Source organism: Leuciscus leuciscus, assembly GCF_965113295.1.
Source record: "Leuciscus leuciscus genome assembly, chromosome: 2".
Lineage (NCBI taxonomy): Eukaryota > Metazoa > Chordata > Actinopteri > Cypriniformes > Leuciscidae > Leuciscus > Leuciscus leuciscus.
In genome coordinates, this window is record NC_138726.1 from 35,102,703 (window position 1) to 35,125,866 (window position 23,164).

Sequence of the window (23,164 nt, forward strand, 5' to 3'; positions counted from 1 at the left end):
ACTACCTGACTGCTGCAGTTCAATTTCGGCATTGATAGTGTTGCCATTGAAATGCATAAATCAGAGTCTGAGGACGCGAACAATTCTGGGTAGAATGTCACGGGTTGCCATCTTGTAATTACGGTTACGACCGTTAAGCTTGTTGTTTTGGTTCAGGAGAAACTGTGGCTGCTGTTTGTTTGTGGTGTTTTAAATGAACATTTATTTAAAATAAAAGTTCTTGTTTGGCAAAATTAAATTTCTTTAATAGCCTAAACACAGGCTTTACTCCCTTCATACTTAAATTATCACCGTTTCATTACATCATTGTTGGAAACCACTCTTATCAAAATAATTATGTTAAGCTTGTGTATATTTTCAGTTAAAGCTGTTAAGTTATAAAGCAATCTCATGTAGGGTTTTTCCTTGTGTTTTATATAATGATCTCTAGAAGGTGCTCTAGAAATGTTTTCCTTGATTGCTTTTCCCTTAAGAGAAATACATTGTTGAGAACTAAAGTAAAAGTGACACACGTTTGTTGCGAGTTCAGAGTCTTTTAATGATTTATATCTCATGAACCCGCGACCCACCCGCAATTAATTATTTTTTTATAACTTGGCCTGTCTGAGATATATATCCGCAACAGAACCGTGTCGGTGGAAAAAGGGTATCTCAGCTAGGCCTGTCACGATTATGAAATTTGGCTGACGATTAATTGTCTAACAAATAATTGCGGTTATGCCGATTAATTGTCAGTTTTAGGGCTTTGACGATTAATTGTCTGTGTTAGGGCTTTGGCAATTATGCTGATTAATTGTCTGTTTTAGGGCTTTGTGCTTCATTCATTAAATAATTGTGATGAATTTAATCCTTTGTAAGTTATCATTTTGCAGTGTAAGTTTACAGTTAACACCTTTAAATATTAAATAAATAGGCTATATTCAATAGCTATGACAATTTGTTTATTAAACTTAGTGAGTGTATAAATCAGCAGCAAAAAGTAATTTTTGAAAACATCTGCACAGTAATTTAATAAAATCTAAACATGTTAATAAAAACAAATGTGCACAAACCATGATAATATGATACGCTTCAAAACAGAGCGGAACAAAGCGCGTATGCGCATCGCGGGTGCAGAATGATGTGCTTAATGCAACATGGAGTCGCAGCGCTGCACAAGTGCGCATTTAAAAGTTCACGGCACAAAGCGAAGAAATGTCGAGGGCACAAATCCTAGTGTATATCAGTCCAACAGTTTATTGATCATTTGTTTCTTCACAGTTTTAAACTCCAGTTATTGTGCGTCTGATGCCAATTCAACTCCAGCAAAATAAAGTCATTTTATGCAAATCCACAGCCCTTTATCTACAGATCAAGCATTATAACGTCAATGTCACATTGGAGAAAGTTTTACCGTGTATCCTGTCGTAACCGGACGACGCGCGCTGTTTGAATGCTGAACGGAATGATTGACAGCTGCAGAGTTTGAATGCTGAACGGAATGATTGACAGCTGCAGACGAGTTTGTGAACTTTCATTTAACAATGTAAATATACTACTGTCCCTCACATTAAGCTATGGAATGGCTTCAGATGACTTTGAATATATTGCTAGAAAACGTAATTAGTGCTTGACTGCTTGTCTATTTATTTTGGTTCATGACTCCCCCTTGTGCCGTAGGTCTATAAAAGAGCGCAATAATCGCGGTTGTCTGAAACAATTGCGGTTAGATCAAATAATCGCGATCAGACGGTTATTTAATTATCGCGACAGGCCTAATCTCAGCATGTGACTAGTCAATAGTTTTGTCGACAGCCAGAGGCGGCATGAAATTTGACGGAGGCGGCTGCTTTGTAATTCTCAATGCAGGAAAAACCCACGTAATGTAGGCCTACTTGAAGCCGTCCACCGATGTTAAAATGAAACTTAAGCTACTTTTGTTTCAAAAATGCTACAGATAAACACTGCTGTTCACTTTCAGAAGTTGTAGGGATGCTTCCTTCTCTTAAAAAAATTGAATGTAAAACATTTTAGTTAGGGATGTCCCGATACCACTTTTTCACTTACGATACGATACCGATGCCGCAGCTTTGGCTATTTACCGATATCAATCCGATATTTTTAGTTTATTCTTGAACTAATACTACTAATAATAAAATATATGGAAGCACTTTGCTCAATTAGCCACATACAAACATCTCACTCAAATGGAGAACAAATACTTCTCCAGTATATAGTCTACAACAACAGTTGACAATGGCTTGCTCAGTTGTGGATATTTTGGGGATATTTAATTTAATAATTTAATTTGATCAATCAATAAATTCCTCTTGAAACAAACTTTGTTGTATTATTTTAATTTAATACTGTGAAGCTGCTTTGATACAATCTGTATTGTGAAAAGCGCTATACAAATATACTTGACTTGACTTGACTATGAAAGACTACCACCCTTTATTCAAAAGACCTTGAGATATGTTTGGTAACCTGAATGAATTTAAAATTAATTTGCTATATTTCAGATCAATATATTTGTTTCCTTAAAATTTTAATTAACTTTAACTTTATTCTCATCTGAATTATAAATAATTTATTTCTGTATAAAATAATACTACTTTTAAAAACACATTTGATTTTCTTTTTTATTCAATGTAGAATGTGTAACTCAAAAATAAACATATTAGTGCTCTGTTTTAGGACAAGAAATGAAAACCAATGCAATATGATGAATGTCCAAAAGATTAGATCATTTTTGCTTTTAAACGGCGTGTGTGATTTTGGTTGGGTTACAGTTTGACAAGAGTTTACAGTTTGACAAAAGCACAATGTTGTGTTTTACACAAATATAAGTAGGCTAGACACTTTTTGCAGTTTTAATGATGTCCTGTATGAAAATGACGGAGTATGTTTTGTTGTTTCCACTGTTCGATCGCGCCCGTTCCTCTCTCTCTTTGACACACACACACACACACACACACACACTGCAATCTTGACATCGCAGCCTGTTCATTTTGCTGCGTCCACACCAAACGCGAATAGAGCGTCAAATTCGCGTCTATCGCGTCTAGTTCGATGCTTGAACAGTTTGAATCCATTCGCGCGTCCAAAGCGAATAGGACGCGCCGCGCGCATATGATATAAAGTGAGCGTTTGAAGCGATATAGAGCGCGTTCAGAGCTAAGGCGGGGCTACAGATTAGGTGTCCCTAAAGAACCCGCATATGCGCGTATCTAACAGTAACGTTAGTTCCGTATTACATTAATTAATGTGCACGCGAGTTTTATTTATTTTTATACCGTGTATTCTCTATGTAAATCCATGCACCGAACGTACGTTCAGTACGAATACGTACCGTTCCACGGTCCACCCCTAATGGGTATCGGATCATAGGTATCGGATTATTTTTTTTCTCCCCTTCGATATCCGATCTAGCGTTTTGGCCCAGTATCGGCACGATACCGATGCCGTGGATCGGATCGGGACATCCCTAATTTTTGTAATAATCCTTATTGCTTTCCTGTAATGCTAACAGTAGAGCAGTGGTTCCCAATCCTGGTCCTGGGGACCCACAGCTCTGCACAGTTTGTATGTTTCCTTTATCTGACACACCCAGTTCAGTTCAGAGCTCTTTCCTAACGAGATGATGATCTGAATCAGGTGTGTTAAATGAGGGAGACATGCAAACTGTGCAGAGCTGTGGGTCCCCAGGACCAGGATTGGGAACCACTGCAGTAGAGCGTTGGCGCTTGCAACGCCAAGGTCATGGGTTCGATTCCCAGGGAAATCAAGAACTGATAAGAATTTACTATGTGAATGCAGTGAAATGCAATGTAAGTCGCTTTGGATAAGAGTTTGCCAAATGCATAAATGTAAGTGTGATATCACTGTTTTTAAATGTATTTACAATAATTAAAATTTGTTTTTCACACTTAATGCATTATCGTCGCTCATATTGAATATCGCACTATTTAATAAGTTATTGCATTTCTTCAATATCACGCAGCCCTAACGTAGGCCTACTGTTGAAAAATGATGACGAGAAAAAATTTAATATTACAAGCTGCATGCGCTTTTCCCTTGACGACAACGCTGAAACACGGGCAACTAAAGCGCAAAGAAATTACAAATTTCTATTACAGTGGTGTTCTCATTATAATGTTATGTACATGTCAGATCAGCACATCTTGCACTTAACTGTTTTTGCATCATCAAAGTAATTCAGGCGTCTCTGCGTGCTTTCAAATATAGTTTCACTTTATTTTGCCTGTCTGGACGGCATGCTGTCCTAATGCTAGTCAATCAGACCTCAGCAATCGCTGCAAAATGCTGCATTTGAGTAGTTTCAGATACTTTGCTTTCTTTTTTACATAATGGTAAACCATGAGCTTGTGAAACTTCCAGTATGTGTTTGGTTTTCAGGACAAACAGAATTAATGGAGGGTTAATGCACCAACAGCTGAATTGATTGATTATACCTGATTGATTTCTCTAAGCTGCTTTGGATCTTGGCAAAGATGCTTTCTGTATTTTTGATGTGGCGTCTAATGCCCTGCACGTCACAGAAATCAAATATGCACTCAAGGTAGTGAAGTGAACCCGGACAACTTCATTAGAAAAATTTAGACAGTATTTGCTATTCTATTTCCAATAGAATTGTAGCCGTTTTAATTTCCTCCATGAAGTAACCTTCTGTTTTGGACAGTGAGTGAACTGTCCGTGTTGGTCGGCAGTTTATGACCCTTGGCATTCTGAACGGCTGGCGTGGGTTGCTCTGATCAGGATGTAGTAGTACAAGTTGTTATTTTTGTAGTCATACAGAGAGGAACAGGATGGAGGTAGTGCCCTATACTGATGGGAGGTTTGTAAATGTCCATCTATACCCCTTTCTCTGATTAGTCAGCTGTGTGTGTGTTGTATTCTCAGCTGCTGGGTCGTTCCAGATGCTTCGGTATTACTCCATTTGTTCACAGTGCTCTCTGTCTGTGCCGGTGTTCGAGAGTGAGTTTGTTGTTAGATGAACTGCAGATCATATGCTCTGCCCCCCCACCTCCACCCCAAAGGCCTATAACACTGCCTTACATAGACAGTCCATGAATAAGCCACACAGTCACTCATCAGTCATTAAAACATGGCCTGTGGTCTTAGAGCATTCTCACTTCGCTCCCAGGGTCAGAAGCCACATCACAGCTGCATGGCATGAGTTTCCCAAAGGGAAGATAAATTATTGATGTGTACAGTGTTGAGAATCAGGCAGCTTTCCAAAAGTTGCAGCGCTACTAGTGGTAATTTGGAAGCCTTACCGTAGTTCAGAAATAGTGTAGCCTTTGGTATCAAGGTAGTTTTTATTTCCCTCTAAATGTTACATTTACTGTTTTTAAAGGCTGGAATACACTACACAACTTTTGCCCAGATTTTCCCCCAGATTTACAGTCTGGACAAGTTGATGCTATTTGGTGAAAGTCATATAAGCGAAAGCGATAATCAATTTGGTTTTAAACGAAAGCATGGTACTGATTTATGTATTTTTGCACTAAAGGAAATTTTAGATAGATATAATAAACAAAATTCCACAATGTTCTTGTGCTTCATTGATGCCTCTAAAGCATTTGACCGTGTTAATCATCAAAAATTGTTTTTAAAATTGATTAAAAGTGGGGTTCCAGGCTATTTGATTAGAATCTTGGTCTATTGGTATTCTCATCAGACAATGAGAGTTAAATGGGGGAGTGTAACAACGGCTCCTTTTAAAGTGACCAATGGGGTTCGACAGGGTGGAATTTTGTCTCCTTTTCTTTTTAATGTGTATATGAATGATTTGTCTATGATTTTAAATGTTTGTGGTACAGGCTGTAGGGTTGGTGACTCACTAATTAATCATCTTATGTACGCTGATGACTTGGTCATTTTTAGCCCATGTAGTGCTGGTATACAACAGCTTTTGAGACTATGCACACAGTATGGAGTAGATTTTGATATAAAGTATAATCCAAAAAAGAGTAAAATTATGACTATAAGAAGTAGAGAAGATAAATATTCACATTTCCCTGATTTTTATCTATCTGGTACTGTACTTGATGTATGCACAGATATTACATATCTTGGACATATTATTGCAAATGACCTGTCTGATGACAAGGATATTTATAGGCAGCGTCGTAAGCTGTATGTGCAGGCGAACATGTTGTGTCGTAAGTTTAGTATGTGCTCTGTCCCTGTGAAGATTTCACTCTTTAGAACATACTGTACACCGTTGTACACTGCCTATCTGTGGTGCCGTTACAAGCAAGATAGCATTAGAAAGCTCACAGTAGCTTATAATGACAGCATGAGGCTGCTGCTAAGAGTTCCACGAGACTCCAGTGCAAGCCATATGTTTGTTAGTGCCGGGGTACCTACCTGTGCTGCAGTCTTGCGTAACTTAATGTTTAGATTTATGGGTAGGGTGTCTGAGTCAAAAAATGACCTAATTGCTGTGTTAACTAACCCTAGACGAAGTTCTGTAAGATTGTCGTCCAGACTGTGGAACCATTGGGGTACATGTCTGTATGTCAGACACTGAACACTGTGTGTTTTACTATGTATGTGTTTTTGTGTATGTGTTTTTTAATATGTATGTGTTTTGTATTGAATTATGGATCCCTCTGGGTCTGGAAATAAAAGTTTCTCTCATAGTCAGTCTCAGGGATGCTAACGATTAATCAAAGATGGCGTCCACATACAGGAGTTACACGTTCTGAGTAGCACGCATCAGAGGCGGCATTGACATGTTGTAGGCTATTAGTCGTTATATTTGATTATTAAAGGAGTAATTTAATTAAATGATCAATCACATTGACTCATCTTACAATCTCACTAGCCCTTTATTTAGACTAAAAACCCTTCTCATTCATTTGGTGAGAGACATGGCGTTTTAAGCAGCATTTGCACACCTTGTCAATGTCATGCTGTTGGCTATATGCCACTGCAGTAGACGTATATTGCAATATTAAGGCTAACGATTAATCGATTCATTGATCGTTAATTTAAATGACGATCGATCATGGGAATTTGTGTAAATTGACATCCCTAGTCAGTCTCCAGTTTTGAGTTAACAGATTTCACAGAAAACAGTGTAGTGTATGATGATCACAGACTCCAAATCTTTATTTTTTATTTTTAGCTTCAAAGTTTGTTTCCATGCCGTTGTAGGACATCAAACATGTTTAATATTTTGAGCTGATTTTAGAACACATTGTTTTCATTTCATGCGTCTCCTAGCAACAAAGCATGTGTTTCTGTGCGAGTTTGTTCTGTTCTAACTTAGTGTGATCCTTAGTCGTTTAGTATGATGCCCAGTAATTTCCTCTGTAACTATATACAAAGTCGGCAAGTGTATGATGCCTAGTGTTTTAAAATCTGTTCATATTTTAAAAGTTGTGTAGTGTATGTGCTGCTCATATGCAGCGTTGGAATGTCAGATTAATTCTAGTGAATTGTTTTGTTCAGATTAATGTTCATACACATTAAAAGGATAGTTCACCCAAAAATGAAAATTCTGTCTTGTCATTGTGGTCTGGTTGTATCACCATGATAGTGATCCTATGCACTTGTACATTTCTATGTCTATATTATAAACACTGATATTATGTTACTGATGTATCAGTTGTATTTACTTTGACCACAGATCTGATAGGTGAATATTTTTTTGCTACTGGTTGGGTATGTGAGACTTTATATTTTGTTTCTCAGCAGAGTAGTATTTTACACAGTGCTGTTAGTCATATACACTCTCCTTTCAGTAACTCTCTTTGTTAAAAGTAAATTGAAAATATACTTTGGGCTGAACATCTGGTTTGGTCTGAGCTTGGAGACCATTTTTTTCCTTTTTTAATGTGACAAACCTTTGTGTTTGAGCCTCTACAAACGGATTACCTCCAATGAAAGTGACAACAGCTTCCTCTCAAATTACAGTCTGTCATTTACATGATTATGTTCAGATCATCCAGGAAGTGTCTTCTCACTCTCCTACATATGTGTTTTCTGTGTGCATGCAGTTTTGTGACATGAGGTTTGCATGCTGTCTATTCTGTCAGAAGACGTCTCTTTCTTTTTCCTTTCCAGTTTATGTTTACCTGTGTATGTGTGTCTGATGTGTGTGTCCTGTAATGTTTGGTGTGTTTCTGTAGCATTTAACAAAGTCACTGGATGGATAGCATCGACGCTGAAGCCCTCTACCTGACCACAGCGCAGATCGGGCAACCTCAATGCGAGCTTTCCCTTCCTGCTGTGGAAGTACCTGCCCTTGGCGGGTAAGAACACATACACTCCACATCCTTTTACCCCAGGGGTGTGAGGATACCCTCCATCTACAGGTTTTCCCTCAGTGGGAAACAAGTCTTTTAAGCAGCTTCTCTTTGAAGCTGGAATGAGAAGAAAAAAAACGTACTCTTATTTTGTCATTGCTCCTTTTTCCAAATAGTAAGCATATCTGCAGTGAGCAGCCCACCAGATGTCACTGCATGACTAGCGGTGATGTCATGGCCTATTTGAATATCTGAGACAGACTGTTGAGGAAGAAAAAAATGATAACATTCTGATTAATTGCTGAAACATTTTGTAAGGATGTTCTTTTATATATTCCTGCATAAATTATTTATATGCATTATTTTCTGAACGAATCAGCATTTTACAAACTATATAATCATTTTACTATACTATTTTTATTTTTTTTGCCAATCAAGGCATTTGAATGTTATTTGTTATATGCTTATAGGGCCATTGGTGTTTTTGTGCTAAACAAGACTAAATAGTATACCTCAGTCTGCCTGTGGCTTGTTTTGTTTGACACCTTTGACTGCGAGCTTATAAAATGACCCATGTTGCATGACCCCGAGCAGCCCGTTCCTCCCTCCCTTCCACCACCCCCACCATGCTGGAACAGTGCACCGTTCGTGGCCCGTTGCCGGAACACGATTGTGTCCTAGGGGCGCTTCAGCTCGGGGATTACCAGAGAGCTGCCCGTCCCCATTCATTCCTGCCGCTCACTCACGCTTATCAGCATCAATCTGACGCTTTATTTATCTGACACTGCACTCCTTTCTGCTTTGCTAAGAGAAAAACTCACAAAAAAGTCCCCCTCCATCAGCACTTTCCTTTGTGGAAGCAGGGGTGCAGCTTTTAGTGGCCCGTCGGGCCCGTCCTAATCCTCAGTCCCAGCCCAGTGACCAGAGCTACGGCCTGTGTTTGTCATCCAGCACAGTGCCGAGCCTCATCGTTGTCTCTCTTTGCTCCATGTCGATTTGAGTTTTGTGGGGTCTGATCAGCCTCCATGAGGTGTACATTTCCCTTTCTCTCTCAGCTGTTCCCATGTCACTTCTCACGACTTCTGAACCTTGAGAGACGTTGTATAGACGGATAGTTGCTGTGGCTGTTTAAGTGTAAACGAGTGCTTTTTTGTGGATTCTGTCAGTGTTCATTTGAGACTTACTGATTGGTGAAGTGCTGAAGAAAATGGCTTCCTTTAAGCTGGATTTTCTTCCTGAGATGATGGTGGACCATTGCAGTTTGACTTCCAACCCAGTGTGAGTACAGACTTTAGTGTTTAGCTTGACATAACTTGTTTTGGGTTTCACTCTAATACCTTAAGTTCTCCTTTTTTTTGATAGTCTCAGTAGTTAAAACAAATATTACACCTTTAATACAGTGACTGTTTAATTTTATTAATTAGTGTAGTTTGTCAAATCTGAGTGATTTACTGGTTTGTTTACGTCTTATTCTGAGCCGAAAGGCCAGTAAATGTAAATGTCAGGCAGTATTTTCGGTATTAAGGAGCTGAAAGTCAATGCCCAATGGCCAGAGGCCTGCAGTGAGGGATGCTAGTTCATGTTTACTACATAATCCTGTAGTAAACATGTTGTTGTCTTTATTATTAGACTGTATTGTCTAATCGCAGCCCAGTCTGAATCCTCTCCTTTAATAAAAGCCCAATACTTTGACTGTGTAAGATCTACTAGATGTGATCTACTAGTTGGATCTGCTAAATGAAGATATTTGGACATTTCATAATCTGCCCAGGAAAAGCAAAACAGAGAAATAAAAAATCTGGAGAGTATGATGTTTTATATGATTGAGGCATTGTAAAAACCTGTGGTGTGAACTCTGTTATATTTCTCAAACTGTCAATGAGTTAGTCACTCACATTTTTTAGAAAGGAATGTAAAAATCCTTGTTTTACTACTTACTCCGCCATCTTGAGTGGCTGTTCCATGTCTGTTATAGGATAGGATGTATTGCCCCTTATATTTGTAAGGTAACGCAAGATTTCATTCTTTGCTGTTGCAGGATGCTGAAATAAACATTTCAGTGTTTGTCTTATTAAAATCACAAGGGTTGTTTGTGATTCTCAATGTGAGGTTTTACAACCTCAAAGGGAACAATTTAGCCAAGAACAGGGCCAGGAACTGCTGACTGAGCTAGAGCTATGGTAAATTGCCTTCTCTGCATCTCTTGCATAACAAATAACCCAAAAAGAACAGAGTTCATTGTTGCTAAGAGTCGTCAGATTGAAGGCTGCAGTCATATACTATTCATATTAATTTGCAGCAATGGGAAAGAGATGATTACCATCTTGATTATCTCCTTCCTGTTTGTCTGATTGTTCTTCCATTCGGGTTTAGTAGTTTTTGTTGAATCGGTAGAATCTTCTGATTCTTCTCCAACATTGTGTTCTGATGTTCTGTGACTTAATCCCAACAGTCAGGAACTGGTCAATTCACTGGGAAAGCATTTACAATCCTTAAATGTTTTTGCCCCAGTGAACACCCAATGTTCCTCTGGCCCAGATTGGATGATCTTCTAGAGAGGCTGTGTTATCTGCTTGTCTGAACAAGTTCTGGTTGCTGGAAAATCGACAAAGTGGAAGGTTTTATAAGCTCTGCTGTTCTCTGATCAATAAACGCCATTAATCTGGCTTTTAGCTTCTGGCTAATGCTGCTCTTTGTCAGCAGGACAATGCTGTGTTTTCGTAAAGTGATCTGTCACTCCACTGATCAGCAGCTGCTAAAGAGAGTGAAGAAGCAGTGCTTCAGGCCTGTCCATGACATCACTCGTTACTTCCCCTCATGCTTTACTCTTGTCAAGCAGAAGTGTGTCAAGATGTTTTTAATTCATTCTCATCACAGACTTTGATATTCTTTTGATATTCTTTTGTGATATCTGACATTTTCCTTTCTCTTTTTAATGTCATTTTTGGTGGTTTATTGATTGAGGTCAAAATCTACTTTCTAAATCCATGTTATTCTTAATCTACACATTTCATTTTTTTTAAATGTTGGGCCTCGTAATGTTTAATCAAAATGTCATTACTGGACCTTCAGGTGAAAACGACAGAGGGATTTCCGGATGCTAGATTTCTACAATCATTTAGTCTGCTTAAACTCTGCCCCTACAAGCTCGCATTCATCTGCCTCCAATTTTGAGTGCAACGCCCACATCTTCACAATCAACAACTGATGTATAGAACCAAGCCCATTTAGTCTTTTTCGATAATCTGTTACACTCACATGTTTGTCACAATATGTAAGAAAGGATCTGTCGCTGCTTCCATTTCATTACGATTTTAAATCCAGTTAGTTGAAAACTGTTAGTGCATGAACAATTTTCAGTTATTGCTTACCTCAGAAAATCTTGTGTAGCCATTTTAAAGGGACGGTTCGGAGTAAAATCAACCTAGGGTCCTTTGCACCATGACCTCGAGCCAATGTTTCCGAAGTGTTAACAACTTAGTGTTAACTAATAATTGTTGCAAACTGGTATTACCAACAAAATATTAGTGCATTCCTGGAACTGCGCGTCGTTACACTGCATCCTTGTGCATCGCTTTCTGCCAGGACTTTTACTTTTTTTTTTCCAAAATCACGGAAGTGACCTCGACGTCCGGGTTATCAGTAGCATGAGCTCAAGGTCATGGTGCAAAGGACCCTAGGTTAATTTTACTCTGAACGATCCGTTTAAGGCTTCATACATGTTGTTTGAGCAGGTATTTTACTCTTGTTTGCGCTTCATGCAATGGCTGAAGAATTTGCTAATAATGCTGCCATGAATGCTTGAGGTACCATGTTTTCTGCTAGTTTGCATTGCTAATCAGTAGTAAAACATAAAGCAGCAGTAACATAAGTAAAGTTTTTTTTTTTCTTAAGAGAACCGGTTTAAATTGCTCTGCAGCATTCACAATTTATTCGCACAGCTACAGTTTTACAAGAAATCTAATCAGAATTTAGAAGAAACTGTATCTGAATGATCATATCTGTACTAGTGGTCAATCAATTTGGGTTTTTCATTGGCTGATGCTGGTTCTGAGATCTACTGGTATAGACAATCATTATGTAATGCAATACAAAGTACTCAAGTATTTATTTATAGAAAGCAATTTTGTGATTGCAAATAAGATGTACACAGCTGTTGAAATAAGTACTTATTTTGCAAGCCATTTAGCCATCTCAACCTGAGAACAGCAAATGCATTATATATTAGCAAAGCTGACCAAGTGGAAACTGTTATCTGCCAAATCAAAGATTTGGTCTAAAAAAACAATCAACTGGTTTAATCAGCCTGACCGATCAGTCTAATACTGGTGTGCTGTTGGTAAATAAGACTTGGTTGTAAATTTGGGGTTTTCATACTTGGGCAGTGGGCACGATATGAGATTGTTGTGTGCATCCTTCCATGTGCAATATGTTTGAGTATCATCATCTGTCAGGGAGACATTGAGGGCCATGTCCTTAAGACTAGTTAAACAGACTTAGGTTTTTTTTCTTTTCTGTAGAACCAAGAAGATGAATGGGTCTCTGGACCACCCAGACCAGCCCGACATTGATGCTATAAAGATGTTTGTGGGTCAGGTCCCCCGGACGTGGTCAGAGGATCAGCTGCGTGAGCTGTTTGAGCCCTATGGTGCAGTTTATGAAATCAATGTTCTTCGGGACAGGAGTCAGAACCCCCCACAGAGTAAAGGTACTTGACAGTCAGTACACTGCGGACTTGTACGGTCTGTTCCAAATCCTAGTGAGCACATAGCACACACACATGCAGTGCTGCTTAAAAAGCTTGGCATAAACAGGTTGTCTTATGTGGCAGAGCAATTAAGTTGCCTACTTTTTGGAACAGTCCTCATGTTGGGAATGTGCCAACAATCCCTTAAAATGCTGCTCACTAGGATTTGGAACGCAGTTCTAGAAATAGGTCTCAGCGGAAATGTTGTCATCTTGGACTTGGTTCATAGACCATTTATTGCATTTGCAGGTTGTTGTTTTGTCACATATTACACCCGTAAATCTGCGTTAGAAGCACAAAATGCCCTTCACAACATGAAGATTCTTCCAGGGGTGAGAAAAGGATCTATTTTTATTTTATTGTATCAATAATCCATTAATCCTTCATGTGTGTCTTCAGATGGCCGCCTTATATTTATTGCTCTTAAAAATGCATCATATCTACACATGTATTTTTTAGTACAACCAAAAGAAACTTATTAAAGCTTTTCAAACAGCTGATTTCTCATGGGGGATGGGAAATGTCAGTATTGATAAGTCATGTGATTATTATTATTTTTCTCTGCACAGATGCATCATCCCATACAGATGAAGCCTGCAGACAGTGAAAAAAACAATGGTGGGTGACTTGAATTTACTCCAAAAATTACTCTCCGTTCAAAAGTTTAGGGTCAGACAAAGAATCCAGAAAAAAAGATTTCTCAAAAAAAATTCAGCAACAACTTTTCAACATTTGATAAGTTTTCTTGAGTTATTACTATATTAGAATGATTTCTGAAGGATCATATGAGTAATGAAAATTCAGCTTTACCAAAATTGTTGATTTGTAGTAATATTTCACAATATTACTGTTTTACCCTATTTTTGATTAAATAAATGCAGCTTTAGTTACCGGCCCCAAATGTTTGAACGGTAGTGTATTGTTTGAGGAAATGTTCACAAAGACTGTTGAACAGCTGTGCAGAGGCAGTGTTGCCATAACACACTTTTCTTGTGTTTCAGCGGTAGAAGATAGAAAGCTGTTTATTGGAATGATTTCAAAGAAGTGTAATGAGAATGACATAAGGCTCATGTTTTCTCCATACGGTCAAATTGAGGAGTGTCGTATACTGAGAGGCCCTGACGGACTGAGCCGCGGTGAGAACTCTATCAAGCGCATGTATATTGTCACTATCACCAGCCAAAGGAAATTATACACCCATCATTATACACCGAAAAATGAAAATTCTGTCATCATATACTCACCCTCATGTTGTTTCAAACCTGTATGAATTTCTTTCTTCTGCTGAACAGAAAGGAAGATATCTAGAAGAATGTCAGTAACCAGACAGTTTTAGATACCATTGACTTCCATAGTATATTTTTTTCCTACTATGAAAGTCAATGGTATCTAAAACTGTCTGGTTTCTGACATTCTTCTAGATATCTTCCTTTCTGTTCAGCAGAAGAAAGAAATTCATACAGGTTTGAAACAACATGAGGGTGAGTATATGATGACAGAATTTTCATTTTTCGATGGAGTATCCCTTTAACTTCAGCAGTCTTTCCTTCAGTGCTCTGGTAGCACACTAATAAACATCTTCATCAGTTACTCTCTCATTTTAGTTATTTTGAGGAGGTAGTGTTTGCGTAACTAATAGTTGCAGACACAACCCATCAGAGAAAAATGAGACTCATTTGGCTCCTGTCGGCCCAGATGAAAATGGCTTCATTCATCCCGAACTCAACATGGCAACTGATATTAGAGGTTATATAACCATAACTGCGTGCAACAAATTGAGTATTTGTACAGTCGCTTTGATAATTAAATTATTATTTTTTTCTTGTCCACTTATCCTCCTAGTTTCTAGCTGTCATATACCTGTGGCGTAGAGAATCACTGTGATTTTAAGTTAACCAAAGTGTAACCAAGGGAACATAATGCACATTCAGGCCCACGCTATTTATTTTAGAATTAGCTTGAGTGAACTTGCAATCCATCACCATGGGAACTGCATAAGTAATAGGCAGAGCCGCCTTAACCTAATGTTAGGCCCCCGGGGCTGAGAGGTTTTGTAGGCCCCCCATCCCCTCGATTTAGTCTCATTTAAAAAAAAGTGTAATATCTTGGTAATCTACATCACAAAATGCATTAGTTTCTTTCAAGACCTACAACAGTGAGTTTTCCCTCTTTGAGCCAGAAAACACCATAATATTGTTATTAACATATCACTGAGCCCACTTGAGCATAAACACAAGACACTTTATTTAACAACTACAAGCGACAACCAATAGGAAAGAAGCCTTTCAGTGGAGCTCAGCTCCCGTCACCGTCTCGAGTGCAGTGCAGGCAAGACAGAAGAGTTCGAGGGCGAATTCACTGTTTTATATGATTTGACTGTAACAAACATGGATATAATAAAATGATGCATGGAAAAGAAACTATCGACAGTCTCAGTGAGTTTAATTCATACATTTATAGTTCCAGAGTTTTATGATGCAAGTTTAGCACTGCTGCAGTTCTAGCAGTCTACCAATAACATTAGAGTGACAGCACTACCAACGCCCACAAGCGACTTCACAGTATAGAGACTAGAGACATACAGCGACAAAATCGCTGGCTGTGTGAACGGGGCTTATGGGGCCATGTGGGTCACTCAATCAGCAGACATGTAACGTGCGATTAAGAGTGATTGACAGAAAACCTGACAAGTTACAAAACAGTATGACCTTTTCAGCTCATCATGAACCTGAACATGGGAGGCCCCTGAACTTGGGAGGCCCCTGGGCTTCAGCCCAGGTAAGCCTCTGCATTAATGCGGCCTTGGTAATGGGCACAACCCATTTTGACTCAGCAGCCCTCGAACCGTTTTCCAAAGAGACTGGGCCTAAATCGGGCCCATTTTTGATGAGGTTGTGTTTCTGCCTGATTGTTTCATGAGTACTTCTAGTTTATGGATTTAGGTTTTTGGTTTAAACACAGAAGTTGGTGTCCTTTTGTGATCTACTCTCTTACTTGTCAACTCTGTTCACAGGCTGTGCCTTCGTCACATTCACAGCGAGACAGATGGCCCAGTCTGCCATCAAATCCATGCACCAGTCACAGACCATGGAGGTAAACGCACATACACTCAAATGCCTATGCCCCAATGCATAGTATAAAGATATATCTATATCTTTATCTTTTCTTTTTTCAGGATTCTATGAATAGAACATTTAAAAGAACAGCATTTATTTGAAACAGTTAGTTTGTAAATGTCTTTTATTCAGCAAGGATGCAAATTGATCAAAAGTATTAATTTCTCTCTTCCAGAAGAAAAAAATCATACTGTCCCAAAATATTTGCACAGTAGTGTATTATGAAAGGCTGAGACGCTGCTGTAACATATAAGAGTATAAACATATCTGTGACAACTTGGTTGCTTTCCCTTTTTATATGTTTCTAAATTATATTCTATGCTGTATTTGCTATGCTATATTTTGATTTCTGTTGTGTCCCTTAGGGCTGCTCCTCTCCCATTGTGGTGAAGTTTGCAGACACACAGAAGGATAAGGAACAGAAACGCATCACCCAGCAGTTGCAGCAACAGATGCAGCAGCTCAACGCTGCCTCCATGTGGGGAAACCTTACAGGACTGAACTCACTGGGGCCACAGTACCTTGCAGTGAGTACACAGGACAGATCCCGTTGCATCTGAGGTCTATGCACGTAGAAACCCCGCCACTGTTTAAAACATGCAAACTGCACTGCATAAACTACACAAAGCACGTGCCGTACACAATGCAAACATTCATATTTAGTACATGAGAGCTGGTCTTTGCTCCATCTAGGGCTGTCACAATATCAGAATTTCACTAAATGATTAGCATAGCCAAAATACTTCACAGTAACATTATAATCACAATATCTATAGAAATTAGAAATTAAAAACAAAAAAACTGTCAGTCATATTTAACTTTGCTTGTTTTGTTTTAATTTGTTTGGAAAAAAGAATCACTTAAAATATGTGGGTAGGTAGACAAGAGAGAGTTTGTAACCATAACTATACAAAAAGCACTTACTGTTGATAAGCACTTCTTGCTGATTGGGGTGTCTAACATCACATGTTTTTATTTTATTTTTACTGAATCTAAAAAAAAACTCCCACACTAAAGAACTCACTTTTTTCTGGTGCAGATAGAACATCTCTCTTTCGTCTGTCATCTCCTTTCAGATGATTTTGTGAGGCAGTAGTAGCTACACTCTGCACCGTCATAGTAGAAACAAGCATTATGGTGCAATACTGCCACCTCCTATGTTGGAGTGTCAAGCAGATTGCTGGATTATCATTGGTGTGGTATTAACATATCAAGATTTTTCTTAAAGGTATAGTGGAGGATCTTTCCGAATTTTAGATAAGACCCGCCCTCTCCACTTTTTGAATAAGTTTGATTGATTCACCAGAATGATTGACAATTAGGAGGACCAATAGTATAGGTGATCCACCCGGAAGTAAAAAATCCTCCGCTATACCTTTAAGTATCACTTATCAATGCTGATATATTGCGACACCCCTAGCTCCATTCAAAATGTAATTTGCTTTATCAAAACTATAATGCATTATTGTTTGCATCTGTAGTAGGGATGCACAATTAATTGCAATTTACATGAAATCGCACTTAAACCGATTTGGCTTATCGCGATTATGAAATCACAAAGGCTGCGTTTGTTTTGTTTTGTTTTTTTGCGCACAGTTTGTCATTGATGTTTGGCTCTGTAAACACTGCTCCATCTGAAAGCACTATGAGTTTGAGTCACTTGTAATGTGTATTTGAAAAAGCAACGCATGTCTAACATCTTTCCAAACATGAGAAGCATTTATGAACCTCTTTTCCAACAAAAGACAACATTTAATAACATGCTTTTATTCCAAACTCACTTCGTAACGATAGTTGAGCATCCTTCTGTGAGATGTGGCTTCTTACATAGAATAAGGCAGTTGTGTGGTTTTTTTTTAGTCATGTTTAATCAAAGCGTTTCAATCCTCTATTTATTCAGCTACAGATAGTATGATGTGTTATCATACTTCTGCGGCGGGGCATATTTGGCGTGTCTGCGTGAGAGCGCCCTCTGGTGTTCAGATGAAGCAGCATTTACTACCGATCAGCTCGCATAAAATAATCGCAGACTTTGTCTAATCGCGTGCGGTTTCATTGCAATTAATCGCGCAGCCCTAAACTGTAGTGATTAGATTAGATTCCGTGAGAGCCTTGTTATCAGATTTGCTTTAAAAAAAGGTTGCTGTGTTTTTCTGCTGTGTTTGAGCACATGGGCTACAGGTCTGTGTTTGACCGTTATTTAAATGCATTTAATATTTGGCTTCTCAAAATCCTGATTGTCTATGATTGGTTACTCCTAAATTTACTGTTTAATTGGTTGTTTCCTCACATGGGCCGGCATAGATGTGTAGCCCTGTTTGAATGTGTTAGTGCTGCTCCATGGGTGTGCTGTGAAAACTTCTTCTATCTTCATCTTTTCCCTTTCTAATCCTTTTCAGTCCTATTATAATTTCTGATCGCCCTTGAATGTCCACATTTCCCTCTTCTTTGTTTCTGTCTTGTTCACATGTGCTCCTTTTTGTCTTTATTTTGCCTTGTTTGCCTGATTTATCTCCTCTCCTCTCCTCTCCTCTCCTCTCCTCTCCTCTCCTCTCCTCTCCTCTCCTCTCCTCTCCTCTCCTCTCCTCTCCTCTCCTCTCCTCTCCTCTCCTCTCCTCTCCTCTCCTCTCCTCTCCTCTCCTCTCCTCTCCTCTCCTCTCCTCTCCTCTCCTCTCCTCTCCTCTCCATCACAGTCCTGGATGCAGTCCTGACTCTCTCTGTTCTCTGTTTTGATGTAATGTCTAGCTTTATTTGCAGCTTCTACAGCAGTCTGCGTCCTCTGGAAATGCGCTCAACAATCTCCATCCAATGTCAGGTGAGAGTCTGAAGTGCTTCGCTCCACTCAGACCCGCTAAAAATGATAGTGGCTGTTAGTTAGCCACTTTCTCATGTGCATTGGAAACCCATAAAATCATTGGTTCTGACTGCCTATTAGCTTTAGGATGATGAAAGGAGGTTGTGCATGCGAATGATGGAGAGAAGCAAGTGTGTGGTGTTGTATAGTTCTTGATATTCTGGATGGTCTGTGATCTGCGGCAGGTCTGAATGCCATGCAGAATCTGGCTGCATTAGCAGCAGCAGCGAGTGCTACACAGGCTACACCCACAGGTAGCAGTGCTCTGACCACCTCCAGCTCCCCTCTCAGTGTCCTCACCAGCTCAGGTATGCCCTCCGGACAGCCCGCTCAATCTGCCTGGGACGCCTACAAGGGTTGGTCCCGCTTTTTAATCTCCTCCTGTTCTTAACTTTGCTTCTTATCAGTCTGTGAAATAGAATTGCTCTGTGGAATATTTCTGTCCAATAGCAAATTTCACTTTACTAAGTTCAAAACATTGGAGCTTTGAATTTTAAGTAAAATTTGTTTATGCCTGATGTTATTTGCATATGTAAAAAACGTACATTTACTGCATTTACTAATCTTGGTTAAAAATTGTTCATTGGTAATGACAGCTAATGTTGACAAATTGAACCTAAAGTGTTAGCAATTTATCCAAACAAAAACAACTGTGTAATGTGTTTAAAACATATCTTGCTGTTCATGCATCAGTCTGCCCACCTTGACTCTTAATAATTCCCATCATTTGCTTTAAAGTGCTGTCTTTATTTGACTTATTCACTTTTTGCACTCTGAAATACATGACTTCTCTCATTACCGTCTGCTGTTTCTTCTCAGTCTCATTTGCTTTACATGTCTGTGCAGTGAGAGCATGTGAAATGTGAATTGGCAATATGTCTGATGGATTAGTAATGTGTCAGACCTGGTTCTTGTTTTCTCTCCTCCTCACAGCGGGTTCCTCTCCCACCTCCAGTACTAGTAATTCGGTGAACCCCATGGCGTCTTTAGGTGCTCTTCAGTCTCTTGCTGCGGGCGCTGGAGCAGGTCTCAACATGAGCTCCCTAGCAAGTAAGAAAGAAGAAACGTTCACAGTTTTTGCTTTTGTATAAGTTCAGGTGGTGTTGCTAAATATCCGGTTTGTCCATGTTATTAAAATGCATCTCAGGTGATATGGTCACATCAACAAAAAAGGAGCACATAAAGTTACTTCTACACGTTGAATTATTTTACTATTGTCTGGAACACCATAAGGATGCATTTGTATTTTCTTTGTCTCGTTTCTGTTTCTGCTGTATCTCCTTCTTTGAATGCAGTTTCTCTGTAGCTCAGTAGTTTTTGTGTGTCTGAAAGCTGAGCTGTGTTTCTGTGTGCGCAGGCATGGCTGCTCTGAATGGTGGTCTGGGCAGTGGAGGTCTCTCTAACGGCTCGGGGAGCACTATGGAGGCTCTGACTCAGGCAGCCTATTCCGGAATCCAGCAGTATGCCGCTGCCGCACTGCCTAGCCTCTATAGTCAGAGTTTACTGTCCCAGCAGAACGTTAGTGCCGCTGGCAGCCAGAAGGAAGGTGAGTACATGGAGGTCTGATTAGCTTTAAACAGCTGTTTGGGTTGGGAGAGTGAAAGCCTCTGTACAAGAGAAACTGTGTGTGTGTGTGTGTGTGTGTGTGTGTGTGTGTTGATGTGGCTTTTGTGATCACCATCTTAAGGATTCATTCTTGTTTTAAATATGCTGCAACAGCAAGTCCCAATCAGAGTGCGGGTAAGACATCATAATCACTCTCCACAATGTCCATTTTCTACATTTTGGTTTGTTTAAAAGTATGTGGAGATCCATGCCAGCAACTCTGCCAATGAATTCAAGAAGCATTCTGGGTTAAATACAACTTCAAGCCTATCGGAATCATCTGTGGCATGCTTTTTTATGCTTGTATTTTATATGACCAATTATTATAAATGTTGAAAACTAACAGTTTCTGTAGTTTTGGAAACCTGGATAATTTTTTTTTCAGTATTCTTTGTTGAAAGTTCAAATGCATTTATTTGAAATAGTAAATACAGATCTATAATTTTACAAAAGATTTGTCACATTTGTTTAATTTAATGCTGATTAATTGCTAAATAAACGTGTATAAATAATACTGACACTAGACTTTTGAATAGTAGTGTATATTAGACCTAAGAAGATTACTCATTTAAGATTAATAAACCATTTTGTTAAGTAAAGACTGTTGGATATTCCTAAAAAATGTAAATGACAATATTCGTCCTGAAAGCCCTCTTTCCAGATTTCACATGCTGTTCGTTTAGCAAGGCCAGATTTTTATGTGTAAGGAAACAACGGTCTATATCAGTAGGTATCAATAGTCTTATTTTCGTCATTCAAAAAGGGATACTGAAACTAGGACTGCAGATATACAAACCGTAACCAAGCAGCACTTGCTTTCTATTTTGAATATTACTGGCACTGATCACTTTGTTTATTCCACTCCGCTCATGTTATTATGAAAATTTTTGTGCATTCGAATATCTGGGTAATATGACAATTTAAACAGCCAATCAGAGTTCTCTCTCACTGATGATCAACATGCTGAATTGGCCCAAAAAACCCAACGGCATCCGACTAGAGCCAATGGTGCGGAGCACACCAAAAAACTAAGCCAACCGACGCTCAAAAACGGCCCGGCGGCCGACCGGCGGCTTGGTGTGTCCTGGCCTTTAAAGGGACAGCAGCCTAATAAACCTGCTGCTGTGTTTTTAATGTTAATCAAACAGCAAAGAAATCATTCACTGCTCTTGACTGAATGACTTTTGTGACTTTAATATAGATTTATCGATATTAAATGTATACAGTGAAGACTGTGCAGTGCTATTTTACATTTGATTACTTTATTCAAATTCTGTACCTGAAAACTACTGTTAAAAATACCTGAAAAGCACTATTTAATTTGTATCTTTGGTCTGTTATTTATTTGTGCTATTTGTAATTGAGTTATTTGTTCTTATTTTAGTTCTGTCTGTTTATCTGTCTTTAATAATGTTTTAAATTTAAATTAGTTAGGCTAGTAGTTTTTTGCTGTACTATCAAAATTGTAATAGTGAATTGTGATATTTCACTGCTAAAGCAGCTCTAAATATGTGCTGTGCTGTTAAATGAAAGATAAAATAGGATAGAGCAATATAAATAACAATGAAAGTAACAGAGGCTTGTACAATACATTTTAACAATCATAAATAAGCATGAAAATAATTAAAGGTAATAAATATTTGCTAAACAAATTAAACCTTGTATATTTAAAAATGACAAATGCAGTGAAAATACAGGTATACCAAAAATTAAGGTATTGGCCTCGTTCTGGAAAAAGTGGTTACTAGTAATTATGGCAGTAACACATAAGCAGACCTTCATTCACCTAGAAATGTATTCCCACATCAAAAGAGCAATTTGCGCAACTGCTTTACTGAATTGAATTAAAATGCTATAACAAAATGCAAACCCTAGAGTATGATAGTTGTATCAACTTGGGTCTCTATTTGTGCTAATCTGCAGCATGCTTGAGTTGTATTTAACACAGAATATTCTTTTAACTAGGCAAGGAGAATAAATGATAAACCTAAATTGAAAATAAAAAGGTTGCTAGGCAGTCAAAAGTTATCTTTGTTTCTCTTCTGTTTTTCTAAAGGCCCTGAAGGAGCAAACTTGTTCATCTACCATCTGCCACAGGAGTTTGGTGATCAGGATTTGCTGCAGATGTTTATGCCTTTCGGTAATGTTATCTCTGCCAAGGTCTTCATTGACAAACAGACCAACCTTAGCAAGTGTTTTGGTGAGTCGAGTGCTTGTTTTGTCTTAATTTTTGAATTAAGACATCAGAAACAAGCCGTGGGTAACTATAGTCCGGTTCTGTTCTTTTTTCTGTCCTTTTTTTTCTTCTTAAGGCTTTGTAAGTTACGACAATCCAGTTTCGTCCCAGGCGGCCATTCAGTCAATGAACGGTTTTCAGATTGGAATGAAGCGGCTGAAGGTGCAACTTAAACGATCCAAAAATGACAGCAAGCCATACTGAGTGCTTTTACTCTCAAATGGACTTGTTTTGAAAATGTTTTTCTGGTAAGTGGAGTGTGACGTTGGAAAGTTATAATGACCCCACCCACCCTTAACACCTGCCTTTCCTAATCCTTTTACTTCTCTGGCCTTTCCTACATAT

The 23,164-nt window shown here is 38.7% G+C and overlaps 1 protein-coding gene across 5 annotated transcripts in view; it reads left to right on the forward strand.

The window, feature by feature from the left end:
• celf1 (cugbp, Elav-like family member 1) overlaps positions 1-23,164 on the forward strand; it is a 38,988-nt gene that overhangs the window by 10,775 nt on the left and 5,049 nt on the right. Inside the window, exons 3-15 of one of the 5 annotated variants that reach the window (XM_082148239.1) lie at positions 8,145-8,267; positions 12,782-12,969; positions 13,258-13,340; positions 13,578-13,626; positions 14,010-14,144; positions 16,022-16,101; positions 16,490-16,651; positions 18,870-18,939; positions 19,164-19,286; positions 19,912-20,028; positions 20,336-20,524; positions 22,640-22,783; positions 22,896-23,067. In XM_082148239.1, coding sequence (XP_082004365.1) covers positions 8,164-8,267; positions 12,782-12,969; positions 13,258-13,340; positions 13,578-13,626; positions 14,010-14,144; positions 16,022-16,101; positions 16,490-16,651; positions 18,870-18,939; positions 19,164-19,286; positions 19,912-20,028; positions 20,336-20,524; positions 22,640-22,783; positions 22,896-23,023 — 1,572 coding nt within the window. In that variant the 5' untranslated portion in view covers positions 8,145-8,163 and the 3' untranslated portion in view covers positions 23,024-23,067. Of the gene's footprint in view, positions 1-8,144; positions 8,268-12,781; positions 12,970-13,257; positions 13,341-13,577; positions 13,627-14,009; positions 14,145-16,021; positions 16,102-16,489; positions 16,652-18,869; positions 18,940-19,163; positions 19,335-19,911; positions 20,029-20,335; positions 20,525-22,639; positions 22,784-22,895; positions 23,068-23,164 lie in introns of all 5 variants that reach the window. The other 4 variants (XM_082148237.1, XM_082148240.1, XM_082148238.1 and 1 more) reach the window with 4 other exon arrangements.